The 14514-nt window shown below is 38.9% G+C and overlaps 1 protein-coding gene across 1 annotated transcript; it reads left to right on the top strand.

Annotated features, from left to right (window-relative positions):
- The first annotated feature begins 2212 nt into the window (after positions 1-2212).
- Positions 2213-10299, top strand: LOC113078818 (GTPase IMAP family member 8-like). The gene is made up of 6 exons (XM_026251131.1): positions 2213-2243; positions 2537-2610; positions 7370-8047; positions 8506-9198; positions 9289-10038; positions 10124-10299. Exons 2-6 carry the CDS (start codon positions 2586-2588, stop codon positions 10297-10299), a joined length of 2322 nt encoding a protein of 773 aa, XP_026106916.1. The 5' UTR covers positions 2213-2243; positions 2537-2585.
- Positions 10300-14514: the final 4215 nt, after the last annotated feature.

The raw sequence follows: 14514 nt of genomic DNA, 5'->3' as shown, positions 1-14514 counted from the left end.
AACAAAAACCATCATAAAAGTTAAGCTATTCAGTGAAAAGTATAAAAGCAGCACTAAATTAATTGTCACTTCATATAAGAATTATACAGAAATATTATATGAGATATAAATAATTATAATTCATGTAGTCCTACTCCTAATGTAAATCTAATAAATAAATAGCAGCAAAAGTCATTGCAGTTTTGTCTCTAAAATTATTTCATTGCAAACTGCTAATTTGTAGCAAGAGATTCAAGGGAGGTGACTTTATTGAATGTATGTCACTTTGCCCACAGATGATTAGTCCGGGTTTACGCTTTCTAACCTTTTTATTATTATTATTATTATTATTATTATTATCCATCAAACAATAAATTATTACATAAAAGGCAGAACAGATAAAAACTCTACAGGAAAAAAAACAAAGAAAAAAAAAAAACACCACACATTAAAATATATTTTATGAAGGATCTTGAAATTAACTTTTATTTTTTATCTTTTATCTTTATTGGGAATGCTGTACTTGTGAGGTAACAACCAGGCTTCTTTCCAGTCTGTTAACTCAATAAGATATGCCCATTTAATGCCTTTAGTAAATTATAATTATAATTATTTCTGGAGAATTTGTTGAATGTGCTTGGTACTTTTTTTTTATTTTCACTTCCATTTAAAGTTAAATAAGGTTCTGATGTCAGTCTTACTAAAACTTAAATTACATTTTACAAGTTGAGTTATACCAAAAGGAACAGCTTTTAGCACTACATTTCGATTCTTTAAAAGGTAAGGGGAAAACAGACATCAGTTATTCATAAAGACAAGACAAAAATGGGAAACCATGTAGAGAAAGATAGATTTATTCCTAATCATTACATCTGAGTTATTCCATAAAAGAAAGGAGAATCCATTTTTGTCTCATGATAATAAAGAATAGAATAGAAAATGTATACAATTTATTTTAACTTTGTATTTTTTCCTTGATATATTTGATTGATAAGTCGTAACTAAGCATCTTAAAATATAATTGTAATAATATTAACACTCCATACTCATGGGGAAGAAGGAGGCGGGAACCGGCACACAATCAAAACATTTTAATATTCAAAATAAACACAAAACAGCGCAAATAAAACGAGTGGTGCGCGCAAATAAAAACCAAAACATAAAATAATGTCCCAGGCCTGGTCCTCTCTCGTCCTTCACTATAGTCGCTCCAGTTTTATATCCTTCCATCTCCTACGTGGGACTCGATACCGGCGGTGGGGCGCAGGTGTAGCTCATCTCCAATCACTACACCTGGCCTCACTCCTCGTTCCCAGGCCTCTCGGCCCCGCCCCACTCGCCACAATAATCTTTAGTCCTTTAATTAGAAATTAATTTAGTTCTTTAATCTTGCTCCAATGGATATACAATAAATGATGGTAGTCTATGGTATACTGTTTAAAAAATAAAAGCGAATTCTATAGTCACCTAAAGATGAAAACTGTTTTCATCTATCATCCTTATGAAACACTCAGAATATGCATGCCGATTTTTTATTATTATTATTAAAGGTTTATAAAAAGAAAATCAATAAGGTTCAATGTTGTTTGGATTTGTTTGTATTCTGCAGAAAGAAGTAGTCATACAGGTTTTAAACAACATGAGGTTTAGTTTAATATTTCATTAAATATTGTAATGGTATTACCACTGCAGGATAGATTTCTGCTTTACTTTCAGAAAGCTATTCAGGACACTGCAGTCACTCTACATTTGATGGGAAAAATAATGTACAAACAGTATGGGGCTCTCTGAATGAGACTCTCTTTGGCATACCCAAACTGCTCATTTAACGAAGGCAAAAACAAATTGTCTTGAAATATTGTAATTATTGCAGGAAATGCACACGTTTAGCAGTTAACAATTAAATATTGTTAAAATGGGTTTTGTTCAGTTTTATCCAGTGTTATTGGTTTGAAAATGACACTAGCTATTTTGGCTGAAGCACAACTTTGTTAATTTAAAGTTAATTTATTTGCACTTTCCCCCCTTTTTACGTTTATCATATGCATGCTTCCGGATCTTTGAATACTCCGTATTTTTATCAATTTAATTTTGCATCAGGTTTATTTTAAGACTCTTTTGTACTGTATTCTTTGTGAATCAGCACACTAGTTTTAGAGGTAGCAGTTAAAGTGAGAGCACGAATAATGTCGCTGTTTGATTGGCTGCTCTGAAGCAACAGAAAGCACATTCACTTTCACTTCTGACATGACGTCTCGAGACTGGTATGACTGGTTTTACTCTCTATTTGACACATCACGTTACATGACAATATTAACAGTATAAAAATTATTTTGTTGATTATCGTTGATAAATCAGGTATCCTGTTTTCTCATAAACACGACTGTAAATAGGAATACTGTTGTAGAACATTAGCCAGCTGACTGAGCAATTAGCTTTCGGTTTCTGTGCCTTTGTAAACAACTTCTTTAGCCTACGGAGAAAGGCAATGTCTCTGAAATATTAAACTTGTTCAAAACCATGGCATGCACACAACTTCAGTTGTGCTTTATCAAAGGTCTGTCAAGAAGAGTTAAAGAGCAGTTTAGGAACCGAAGCTGGTAGTCATGATGAATCTCAGTTCATTTGGAGGTGAGTATGTCAAATGTTAATTTTCGAGCTGTTTTATTGATTACATTGATAATTGATCTTATAAATATTCAAATTCAATATTACATTACACTAGTTTTCAACTCGAGATTATCAGCTTGTAACCGCTGTTCAACAATCAGTTTCCCATGATCAAATCTAATAGCCTGTAAAAGAGAGACAAAGTTAACACTTTCTATGAAGCCCATATTTATAATACATTTTAAGGGTATCCTTAAAGCATTATAATGAATGTATAATGCATTATAAAAAATCTTATAATATGTTGTACTTGTGTCATCTCCTAAGAACAGTTATAATATATTATAATATTTACTTATTTGTGCTTATAGCTTTTAAGAGTATGATTATTTTTAACACAATGAACACGTTGCACAAAGGATCATATTTATCATATTTATGATGTATTGTAAGTATCATATCTTACCATTTTTCTTATGCTACTTAAAGCGGTCAAAGAATAATAATAATAAAAATAATAATAAAATTTTTCTCAAACAGCAATAAGGTCAGGTAACAGATCAGATGAGTGTGTAATATGACAAATTTGCTCAGAACTTTTTTTATTGTAATATCAGTTTGATTCTTTTGATGCTACCCTTTTAGAGAGCTGTTGATAAGTAACTCTGCAACTATATCAACTAGTGGTCATTAGAGTATTAGTATGTCTGCTAATGTAAATATATGCTAACACTTTATTTTGATGGTCAACAGATACAGATAAACTGAATATAAGTGTCTTTGCATGTACGTCAACTTATTCTTGTAACGATCGCGATCCAGATAAACACAGGGAGAGGGAGAGATCCAAATGCAGGTATGTTTATTTAATGGGATAATTCAAATCGAAGTCAAACAAGCCAGGGTCAAAACCAGAGAACAATCCCAAATAAAACAAACTGGAAAGGGACAGGAAGGGAACAGGAAGACGAGGAATCTCGGAGGATGAGAAGACTGGGATCACAAAGGGTAAGGACTCCATACAGACAACAGGAAAGGACTGGTAAATATAGGGAGGCTAATGACAATTAAGTGAAGGCACCTGGTGCAATTAGCAGGAGTGCAATTACTGTGATGAAGGGACAAGGCTAGTGGGAATTAGTAGTGCCTACGGTGAAGTGCCTAAGGGGAAGAGAGCCCACTAGTAGACACCCAGGGAAACAGAGACTAGACAGCGTGACATTACCCCCTCCTCCATGGAGCAGCTGCCAGATGCTCCACCCGAACCCAAGAAGAGACCAAAGACACAAAGAGACCAGGACGGAGGTGGCGCCACGGAGGACCAGGGGGAGGGACAGAGGGCCAGGTAAAATGGGGAAACAGAGACAAGAGGACCAGGTAAAATGGGGAAACAGAGACAAGAGAAGTGCAACACAAAACAAGGAGTCCGGGAGGGAGGTGGACCAGGGGAGGATCAGGGGGAGGGACGGAGGGCCAGGTCCTTAGAGGGAAACAGAAAGAAAGACACAGACAAGAAACCCAGGAGGGAGGTGGACCGGCAGAGGATCAGGGGGAGGAACGGAGGGCCAGGTCCATAGGTGGAAAACAGACAGAAGAACAAAAACAAAACAACCACAAAAACACAAGTCCAGGAAGGACATAACTTGACGCCCACCAGGGCGGAGCAGAAGACCACCACATCCGTGTGGTCGAGACTGAAGCCCCCCAGGGCGGCGCAGAAGACCACCACATCAATGTGGTCGAGACAGGAGTCCCCCAGGGCGGCACAGAAGACCACCACATCCGTGTGGTCAAAACAGAAGCCCCCCAGGGCAGAGCAGAAGACCACCACATCAGTGCGGCCGAATAAACAGGAGGGCAAGTCTGGTTAGGCAAGTCTGAAACAGAGAACATGAACAAGTTAAGGGTAGCCTCCGTGGCCACGACAGGATCAGTCGGGTGCTCAGAAAGTTCGGCTGAGACGTGACAAGGCTCTGGAGGTTCCGCAGAGGCGAGGAGAGACTTTGGTAGTTCAGCCGAGGAGAGGCTCTAGTAGTTCAGCTGAGACGTGGAGAGGCTCTGGTAGTTCAGCAGAGACGTGGAGAGGCTCTGGTAGTTCAGCAGAGGCGTGGAGAGGCTCTGGTAGTTCCACAGAGACCTGAAGAGACTCTGGTAATTCCATGGCGTTTCTACTGGATTCCAGAAGATCAATGCTGACTTGACTCTGCTCATGAAGATCATTGGTGACTTGCAATTGTTCATGAAGATCATTGGTGACTTGCATTTGTTCATGAAGATCAATGGTGACTTGTCTTTGCCCATGAAGATAGTCGGCGACTTGACCTTGCCCATGAAGATCACTGGTGACTTGACTTTGTTCATGAAGAATATTGGTGACTTGTCTTTGTCCTTGAAGATCACCAGTGACTTGACTCTGTCCTTGAAGATCACCATTGACTTGACTTGACTCTGGAAGATCAACGGTAACTAGCCCCGACTCTGGAAGGTCCACGGTGACTAACCCTGACTCTGGAGGGTCCATGAGCACCTGACTTGACTCTGGAGGGTCAGCCGGAACCTGACTCATCTCTGGAAGGTCAACGGGCACCTGACTCAACTCTGGAAGGTCAACAGGAACCAGACTTGACTCTGGAGTGTCCACGGGAACCTGACTCGACTCTGGAGGGACAACCGGAACCTGACTCAACTCTGGAGGATCAACCGGAACCTGACTCGACTCTGGAAGGTCAACGGGAACCTGACTCGACTCTGGAAGGTCAATTTTGACTGTCATCCTGTACAGAGGCGCTGGACAAGCAGCCATCTTGTGCCATTACTCTGGGCCGGTGGCCATCTTGGGCAGTGGCGTTGGGCCGGCAGCCATCTTGGGCAGTGGCGATGGGCTGGCGGACATCTTGGGCACTGGCGATGGGCTGGCGGCCATCTTGGGCAGTAGTGCTGGGCTGGAGGTCATCTTGTGTCGTGACGCTGGGCTGGCGGCCATCTTGCATCGTGGCGCTAGGTTGGTGACCACCTTGTGCTGTGGCGCTGGGCTGGCGGCCATCTTGGGCAGTGGTGCTGGACTGATGAACACCTTGTGCTGTGACGCTGGGCTGGCAGAATTCTTGTGCAGTGGCGCTGGGATGGCGGCCATCCCACCGGAAGAGACAGGAGTGGCTGGGGCATCCCACGGAAGCCGATGCTGTAAGTAACACACAAATTCCCAAAACCCATATGTGTCCAGCTGAGCCAGTTCCTTTTGAGGAACCGGGTCATCCAGCCCGCTATTAAAATAGTCCTTTAGGGCCGCATCATTATAACCCATGCCCTCAGCCAGGGACCAGAACACCTGTGCCATGGCACCCACATCATTGCCCTCTTGGCGGAGGGTGGTCAATTTCAAATATTTAATTCTCCGCTCCACCATACTGGCTGGGGAACGGGAAACATCAAACGACATACCGCTGGATCTAATGGATGGAGTCCTTCTGTAACGATCGCGATCCAGATAAACACAGGGAGAAGGAGAGATCCAAATTCAGGTATGTTTATTTAATGGGATAATCAAAATTGAAGTCAAACAAGCCAGGGTCAAAACCAGAGAACAATCCAAAATAAAACAAACTGGAAAGGGACAGGAAGGGAACAGGAAGACGAGGAATCTCGTAGGACGAGAAGACTGGGATCACGTAGGGTAGGGATACAGACAACAGGAAAGGACTGGTAAATATAGGGAGGCTAATGACAATTAAGTTAAGGCACCTGGTGCAATTAGCAGGAGTGCAATTACTGTGATGAAGGGACAAGGCTAGTGGGAATTAGTAGTGCCTACGGTGAAGTGCCTAAGGGGAAGTGTGCCCACTAGTGGACACCTAGGGAAACAGAGACTAGACAGCGTGACAATTCTACCGTGCTAGATTCTGCCATTCGAGCATATTAATACTCTAATGAGAGTTAGTTTGCATGTAGTTGCAACGTTGCTTATAGTCGATTGATTAAGGGGACCATCAAAATAAAATGTAACCATATAAAACATTGCATTTTAATTAATTAAGCTCACATCAATAAATTAACATTACCTCCACAGGAAACACTCAAATAACACTCAACACCTAACCACTCACAAGGTGTAGTAAGATACTGTGCAGATCTTAAATAAACAATGTCAAGATATGATACAGTCCATTATACTATAAATGAAGTAGATTTAATATGGTGTTCATTGTGTGTGTTATAAATAATCATAATCTTAAACTTACAGCCACAAATGTGTTAGTATTATGATGTATTATAAGTGTTGTTATGATTATTCATGAATTGATATAAGTTTTTTATAATGCATTATGCATTCATCATAATGCATTAAGGATACACTTATAATTTATTATAAATACAGGCTTCATAGAAAGTGTTACCACTTTGAGTGCATTAAATTGAAAGGCAGCATATACCAGTGGTAGCCTAAAAGTGCGTACTAACGTTGCCTAAACGTTTCCTACACTGCTTCCGGACTATAACTACTAACAACCACAATTAGGCTCTGTTTAGAAGTAGTGTTGTGATGGTGATGAATTTTTCTACTGGCTAATCGACGTGTGACAACACCGGTAATAGCCCTTCGGTATCACAGTGAGGTGGGGGGTTGTGTTCAACGGTTGTTAATATAAATCTATTATCATACAAATCTACCTAATATTAACATACAGATCTTTTCAGATTGTTAAGATTTGTGAGGGAAATTATTCAGCTTGTTGTTTATAAAACACTCACATAGGCTTCTTCTTTCCTGGTTCTCTAACAGAGCTGCGGATCGTTCTTTTGGGTCAAAAAAATGTTGGGAAAAGCTCAGCAGGAAACACTATCCTGAGTAAAAGGGAATTTGACTTAAGGGAGAATGTGCATTGTGCGGAAGCATGCAGTGAAATCGCTGGCACAAAGATCACTGTGGTTGATACTCCAGGCTGGTGGGGAAATTTACCCTTTGAAGAAAACCCTGAACTGTACAAACAGGAAATCATATTGAGTGTGACAAAATGTCCTCCAGGACCTCATGTGCTACTGCTGGTCTTAAATGTAGAAACACCGTTTAAAGAAAACGAAAAAGACATCCTATGTGAAAATATTAAATGCTTTGGTGAGGAAGTATGGAGGTATACAATAGTGCTGTTCACCTGTGGAGATCAACCAGGAAGTATAACCACTCAACAGTTTATTGAGAATGAAAGTGAAGTACAGTGGCTGATGAAGAAATGTGGGAACAGATATCATGAGCTCAATACTAAAAACTGGGGTGAAGGATCTCAAGTCACAGAACTGCTTAAGAAAATACAGGAGATGGTAGAAGGAAACAGAGGCAGACATTATGAAATAAACAGAGAGACTTTGCAACATGTGGAAGAAATGAGAAGAGAACAAAACAAGAAAGCAAATGAAAGAAGAATGAAGATTCAGCAGCTGAAAGACAAGACCAGGACAACTGGTGAGCTCTTTTTTCTAACTCTAGCCTTATAACTGTTTGTTATCATTGTGTTTTACCAGATATTGTAAAAAAAAAAAAAAAAAAAAAAGGAAAAATAAGAAATGTGATTTGAGCTAAAGAAATGATTTTGTCCATTATCATCAGATTTCATTCCTGATTTGAAATGTGTTACTAGAATGTAATCTTGACGAAGAGTTTTAGAGTTTTATGCATTTCCTCTTTCAAGCAGATATAAGAACTGGATATTTACTTGCTTATTACATTTATAGCATTTCCAAAATGCATGCCAACTTGTACCAAGTGAACTGATTTGCCTTAAAAGTACTTTGATATATAATGAAATCTCACTATATATATAGACCTCTGTTGTCAACATGATGGTTGATGTAAATTATGTAAACTGATTATGTGCTGTACTGTACCATAATAGAGCATACATTTGGTTATCATAAATAAAGGTCTCTCAGAGCTGAGGATGGTGCTGCTGGGTTATTATGGATCTGGGAAGAGTTCAGCAGGAAACACCATCCTGGGAAAATCTGTATTTGATTCCAAAAGATCACTAACATCTGTAGTACGAGAAGGAGATGTTGCAGGAAGACACGTTACTGTGGTTGAAACTCCAGGCCGAAGAAGAAATTACTCTTCAAAATACACTCCGAGACTCTACAAAGATGAGATTGTGTTGAGTTCATCTCACTGTCCTCCAGGACCACATGCCTTTCTGCTTGTCATAAGAGTGGATGTTTCTTTCACTGAAGTGTACAGAAAGGCAGTAGAGGAACATGTTGCTCTTCTTGGTCTCAATGTCTGGGACCACATGATTGTCCTCTTTACCTTTGGTGACTGGTTGCGAGACACAAGCATTGAGCTGTTCATTGAGAGTGAAGGAGAAGCTCTTCAGTGGATAATAGACAAATGCGGGAACAGGTATCATGTCTTCAACAACAAAAACACAGATGATGGCAATCAAGTGACAGAGCTGTTTGAAAAGATAGAAGAGATGGTTGCAGGAAACAGAGCACGCTGTTTTAGGATTGATAATCAGCATTTAAAGGATGTGCAAGACAGAAGGATGAAAGTAGAGAAAATAGTAAAACACATGCAAGATGAAGTTCAAAAAATAAATGAATTTAGACATTCAAAGTCAGGTGAGTAAATCATGAAATTGTGGTTTAATGGTGCTTTACATAGTTGCATTATAATTTCAGTAATATTCATGCTCTATTCTCTTGTATAAGGAGATTCTAAACTTTCACAAATGAGGCTGGTGTTGCTTGGATCAGGTTGTTCCGTCAAGAGTTTAACAAGAAACACAATTCTGGGTAGAAAGGCATTCAACAGAAAAAGGTCTGAAGAGAATCTCAAAGAAAACGGGGAGGTTTCAGGAAGGAAGCTCACTGTGGTTCATACACCAGGATTTGAGAAAGATTACCTTACTGAAAAAAGACTTGAGGATGCCAAACTCAACATTTTGAGAAGTGTAACCGAAAGCTCCACTGGAACACATGCTTTTATTGTAGTCCAGAGTGTTGACTCTTCCTTTGCAGAGGAAGAGAAAAGTGCACTACTGAAAATCATGGAGCCTCTCGGCGATAGAGTCTGGAATCACATATTGGTTCTGTTCACTGTAGGAGAAGAACTAGGAGAAACACCAATAGAGTTATTCATTGCAAGTGAAGGTGATACTCTCCAGTGGCTCATTGAGAAATGTGGGAACAGGTATCATGTTCTCAACACTAAGAACTGGAGTGATGGATCTCAGGTCACAGAACTCCTGGAGAAGATCGAGGAGATGGTGGCAGCAAACAGAGGACAACATTATGAAATCGACAGAGAGACTTTACAATGTGTGGAAGAGAAGAGGAAAGCAGAGAAAAGAAGGATGAACATTCAGCAACTGGAATATGAAACAGAAAATGTGATGGTTGGAAGAACAGATCCTCTTCCCAGGAGAAGAGCACGTAGTATGGATATCCCTATAACAAATAGTAAGTTTATTTTTATCTGCATTCTGCACACCATAGTACAGTATATAAAAAGGTTTCTCTGATATATGAACCTATTTCTTTGCAGTCTCTGAAGTCTGCAATCCTTCCTCTGGAGGTTCAGCGTATGTGTCCATGAGCGTCTCATCAAAAGAAACACCTGAAAAGTTCAATTTCAGCAAGTCACTGTGTTCACAGATTACCTCTGGATGGGAGTCTCTTAACTCTATTCCAGATTCTGATGAAGAACCTGATTTAGAATAAGATATTCGTCGAGTTGTTAAGTGTGTCAGAAAATACGGCAAATATATTGTATATAATATATATATATTTTTTTTTTTACTTAAGTCTACAATCATTTCAGTTTGTTACTCCACCTCTTCGTTGCCCTCTTTTGTTTTTTGAATGATCTATAGCTGGAACAAAATAAATAAATAAACAGGATAATGCCAGTATAAGGCATAACACAACTCTATTACTCTTTTAAAATTGTTTTATTTTATTGTGTTTAAATCGTAGATGTCTTCAGGTATATATATATATAGAGAGAGAGAGAGACAGAGAGAGAGAGAGAGAGAGAGAGAAGAGAGAGCATGTTAGTAAGTTTAATTTTTATCTGCACACCATATCAAAAGTTTTTTTTTTTTTTTTTACTGATTTATGAATTCATTTATCTGCAGTTGCTGAAGGCAACATCTGCAAAGCTACCTGAAAAACAAAGAGCAAGTGCACCGACAAAAGCTTTATTTAAGGCATAGTGCGGTCACACCAAATGTTTATTTAATTAAGTTATGTTTATAGAAGTTAATTAATAAAATCTATTTATGGCATTATTTTTGACAGCATCCTCACTTTACAGCATTTTTACACAAGTGCCTAAACTTTGCATAGTACTGTAGCTTGCAGGTTTCTTGAAGCATTTTGGAGATATTGCCACAGTTCTTCTGGATTTTGTCTCAGTTTGGTTTGTTAATGTTATTCCAGACAGATTGATGATGATCAGATCAGATCTCTGTTGTCAGACACCATGTGCAAAAAAAATCTCACTGGATTATTACAATTACTGGCAAAAATAATGTTTGAAAATGTAAACTATTATTTCTCACTGACACACTACAGAAAAACCCAGTGTGACGAGTGGGGCGGGGCCGAGAGACGTGGGCACGAGGAGTGAGGCCAGGTGTAGTGATTGGAGATGAGCTGCACCTGCGCCCCACCACCTGTCTCGAGTCCCACGGTCGTCGCTCCAGTTTTATATCCTTCCATCTCCTACGTGGGACTCGAGACCGGCGGTGGGGCGCAGGTGCAGCTCATCTCCAATCACTACACCTGGCCTCACTCCTCGTGCCCACGTCTCTCGGCCCCGCCCCACTCGTCACACCCAGAAATAACTGATTTAAAACCATTTTTTGTTGATGAAAATACTAGTGTCCTGAGGTTTTTGCACAGTACTGTACATATACTGTACACAGTTATTTGTTAAAAATATTATGAATTAAAAAATAAAAATGTTCACACCTGCCCTTTATTCAAAGTGCACAAGTATAGTGATTGAAATTTATAGTGAACAATAGGCTGCTAATGATTAAATGGTTGTTTATTGTTAAAGGTATGATTGTACAGTTAATTCAAAATGTGCTTTTTTTTCTCAACATAATGACTTTGACATCCTTTACATTTCTGTTTAAATTTCAAATGACTGAGAACGGTTTACAAATCATTTGGAAAGCCACTTACAATAAATGATTTGGAGAGACCAGGAAGAGTTGAGTAGTCCATTAAACCAACCTGATCTCACAATCAAAACGTACATATTTAGACGTAAATTATAGTAATTATAGTAATTAAGTATTTATAGAATCTTTTACGTATCAGCTGGAAGTATCTGTTTTGGCTGAATCCCCAGCTGGATCATAACAGCTGAAACAAAAGGGAAGTTTTCATATTTTCTATGTATAACAAGTCGGATGTGTTTAATCAAATACTTCCTCCATGAAGTACAATCTCTGGTGTGGGTGTTTGTCCTCAATGCTGAGCACTCCACCACTGGAGGAGACTGAAACCAAATGTGGAGGAATAAGAAACAAATGAGACTAAAGTCTGAGTTTTTTGCTTTAATTCAGATGGGGAGAACAAATGGGGCAGCAGTGGCTCAGTGGTTCATGTAGGTTGTCTACAAACTGGAAGGTTGGTGGTTCAATCCCCGGCTCCACTTGACCAAGTGTCGAGGTGTCCTTGAGCAAGACACCTAACCCCAACTGCTCCCGACGAGCTGGATGGCGCCTTAATGGCAGACACCGCAGTCGGTGTGTGAATGGGTGAATGTGAGGCAAATTGTAAAGCGCTTTGGATGGCCATGTTGTCTGTTGAAAGCGCTATATAAATGCAATCCATTTACCAAATAGTGGCAACAGCCTTAGATTAAGATTTAGATGTACCAAAGAGTAACTCAAACAACTCTCCTTGAGAGGCTATAAAAAAAGGTAATCTGAACAGAAGAAATCTCCTTTAAACGTCAGTCCAAAAATATAAATCCTGGAGTCCACAATTCTCAAAAAGCTAACAAAAATGCAATCCAAGAACAACACAGTAGTAAGGAAATAGAAATGCATAGACCAATATGAGGACTGAAAAAGAACAATAGGCAGTGAGGCCTTGAAATAGGGTTCATCATTAGGAGTAATTCAACGTAGGTGAGAGCAATTTAACAAATGTGAAGAAATCCGGAATAGAAGTAAAACCACCACCTAGTGGTGCATCAGACAAAACATTACAATATTACATCCAGCATTCCTTCTCTTCAGCTCTACGGAGACAGTCTTTGTGAAAAAGTACCTGCAGAGACAAAAATGCTATTTAGTTATTTAAATTATTTAGATTGTGTAATCAGCAGTGTTTAAAAATATGAATAGCATAGATTTATATGAATTGTGGAAAGATTTTGACATTATATCAACAACTGTTTATGAATGACAGAGGGATAACAGTAGTTGCAAATAGTAGTTTCTTTTACATTTTGACAGAGGTAAAGCAGTAAATGTAAATTTGTTAGATGACATTTGGAAATCCTTGTATCATGCTGCACTTCAGAAAGTTCAAAGCAACACCTCAGTCAGGAATTAAGGTGAATAGCACAACTCTGTGAGCCTATTGCTGGTATTGTTACACTCTGCGTGTCATTATCCTGTGGAGTAAACAGTAAACTTATGCCTATGTATTTCTGCACGCATGTACTTTTTATTCAGATCAAACTGAGTTATGTGTGGCAAGAGGAAAATTATGTCACCCGCTTGTAAACGAACAGGAATGAGAAAAAAATAAATAAACTTAAGTTCTGAGGATCAATGGAGTAGGCTAAGTCTATTTTATTATTATTATTTTATTTTGTATTTTTTTGTTACAGAAAAACTACTCTGACACCAATCTTTGTGGCATTCAATGAAGATTTGTTTTATGTTGGACCGTATTTAATTTTAGATGTTTTACAGTGTTGCGCATTATAACCAATCACACACAATTTTGTTGAGTTTGAGAAAGCAATGGCCAATCAGAGGCTTTCAGTTGAGTCATCGCTGAAACTCATCAGGTTTTACATTCAATGACAGAATTCCGCCAATTCTCCCATCATAAACAACAAAGTGCAAATGTATGTATAATGCAATGGATTCATTTTTTAGTCTAGACAGCTTCAGTGATTATAACAATGGTTTTGTTTTTTGGACAGTACAATAGATCAAAGTGATAATGTCATTCATGTAGGCTACATAATTTATTAAACACAAATTCAGTCCCATTAGACATATTTTATTAGCCTACATGTCTGGTTCTTAAAAAGGTATCGTAGCCTAATAAATAAGGCTGCCCTTGAGTTGGTTCACCCTCCGCCATTGTGCTTGTTTGTGTGTGTGTGAGATTGATTGTAGGCTACTTGGTATTTATGGGTGTGCGTGATGACAATTTTTGATTGTGGACGATTACAATTTCTCCAAAATCTGCTTTTGATCTTGCTGTCTGTGATTGCTTGTATTTTTTTGTGTATTGTATGGAACATCGGCGCCTGTTTAAGTGATGGATTCCTTTACTTGCATTTGTTTTCAGACATGCTAACAGACGTTTTATTGGCCTACTTGTGCAACAACTGTTTAGCCTGTGCTACAAAAGTTTCAACCTCTGTAGCACCGGTGCTATGTGAAAACAAAGTTAACGTACATCCCTGGCTTTAACGTATGAGTTAAAAGCACAACTTTAAATTTTGAGGACAATTTTTGCACTTTCTCATTTTATTTGTGCACCTTTAGTTTACCATATATCTATACACTTTACTCATTCATTAATTTAGTAAATGTGATTGTGGCTCATTGCGGAATGGATCAGTTATTTTGGGATCAACACATCTGACTGTTCTTTGACCGTTGTAAAATATACGACTCAATAAAAAAGCAACAATAAAGGAACAAAGTTCAGCTGCTCTCTGTAGAC

Source organism: Carassius auratus, unplaced genomic scaffold (assembly GCF_003368295.1).
Source record: "Carassius auratus strain Wakin unplaced genomic scaffold, ASM336829v1 scaf_tig00026611, whole genome shotgun sequence".
NCBI lineage: Eukaryota > Metazoa > Chordata > Actinopteri > Cypriniformes > Cyprinidae > Carassius > Carassius auratus.
Note: the sequence above shows the minus strand (reverse complement) of the source record. Positions and strands in the feature narration are given on the sequence as shown.

Coding starts and splice junctions, on each gene's coding strand:
- LOC113078818 (XM_026251131.1), top strand. CDS start 2,586: ATGATGAATCTCAGTTCATTTGGAG. Junction 8,048..8,505: donor AGACAAGACCAGGACAACTG/GTGAGCTCTTTT, acceptor TCATAAATAAAG/GTCTCTCAGAGCTGAGGATG. Junction 9,199..9,288: donor ATTTAGACATTCAAAGTCAG/GTGAGTAAATCA, acceptor CTCTTGTATAAG/GAGATTCTAAACTTTCACAA.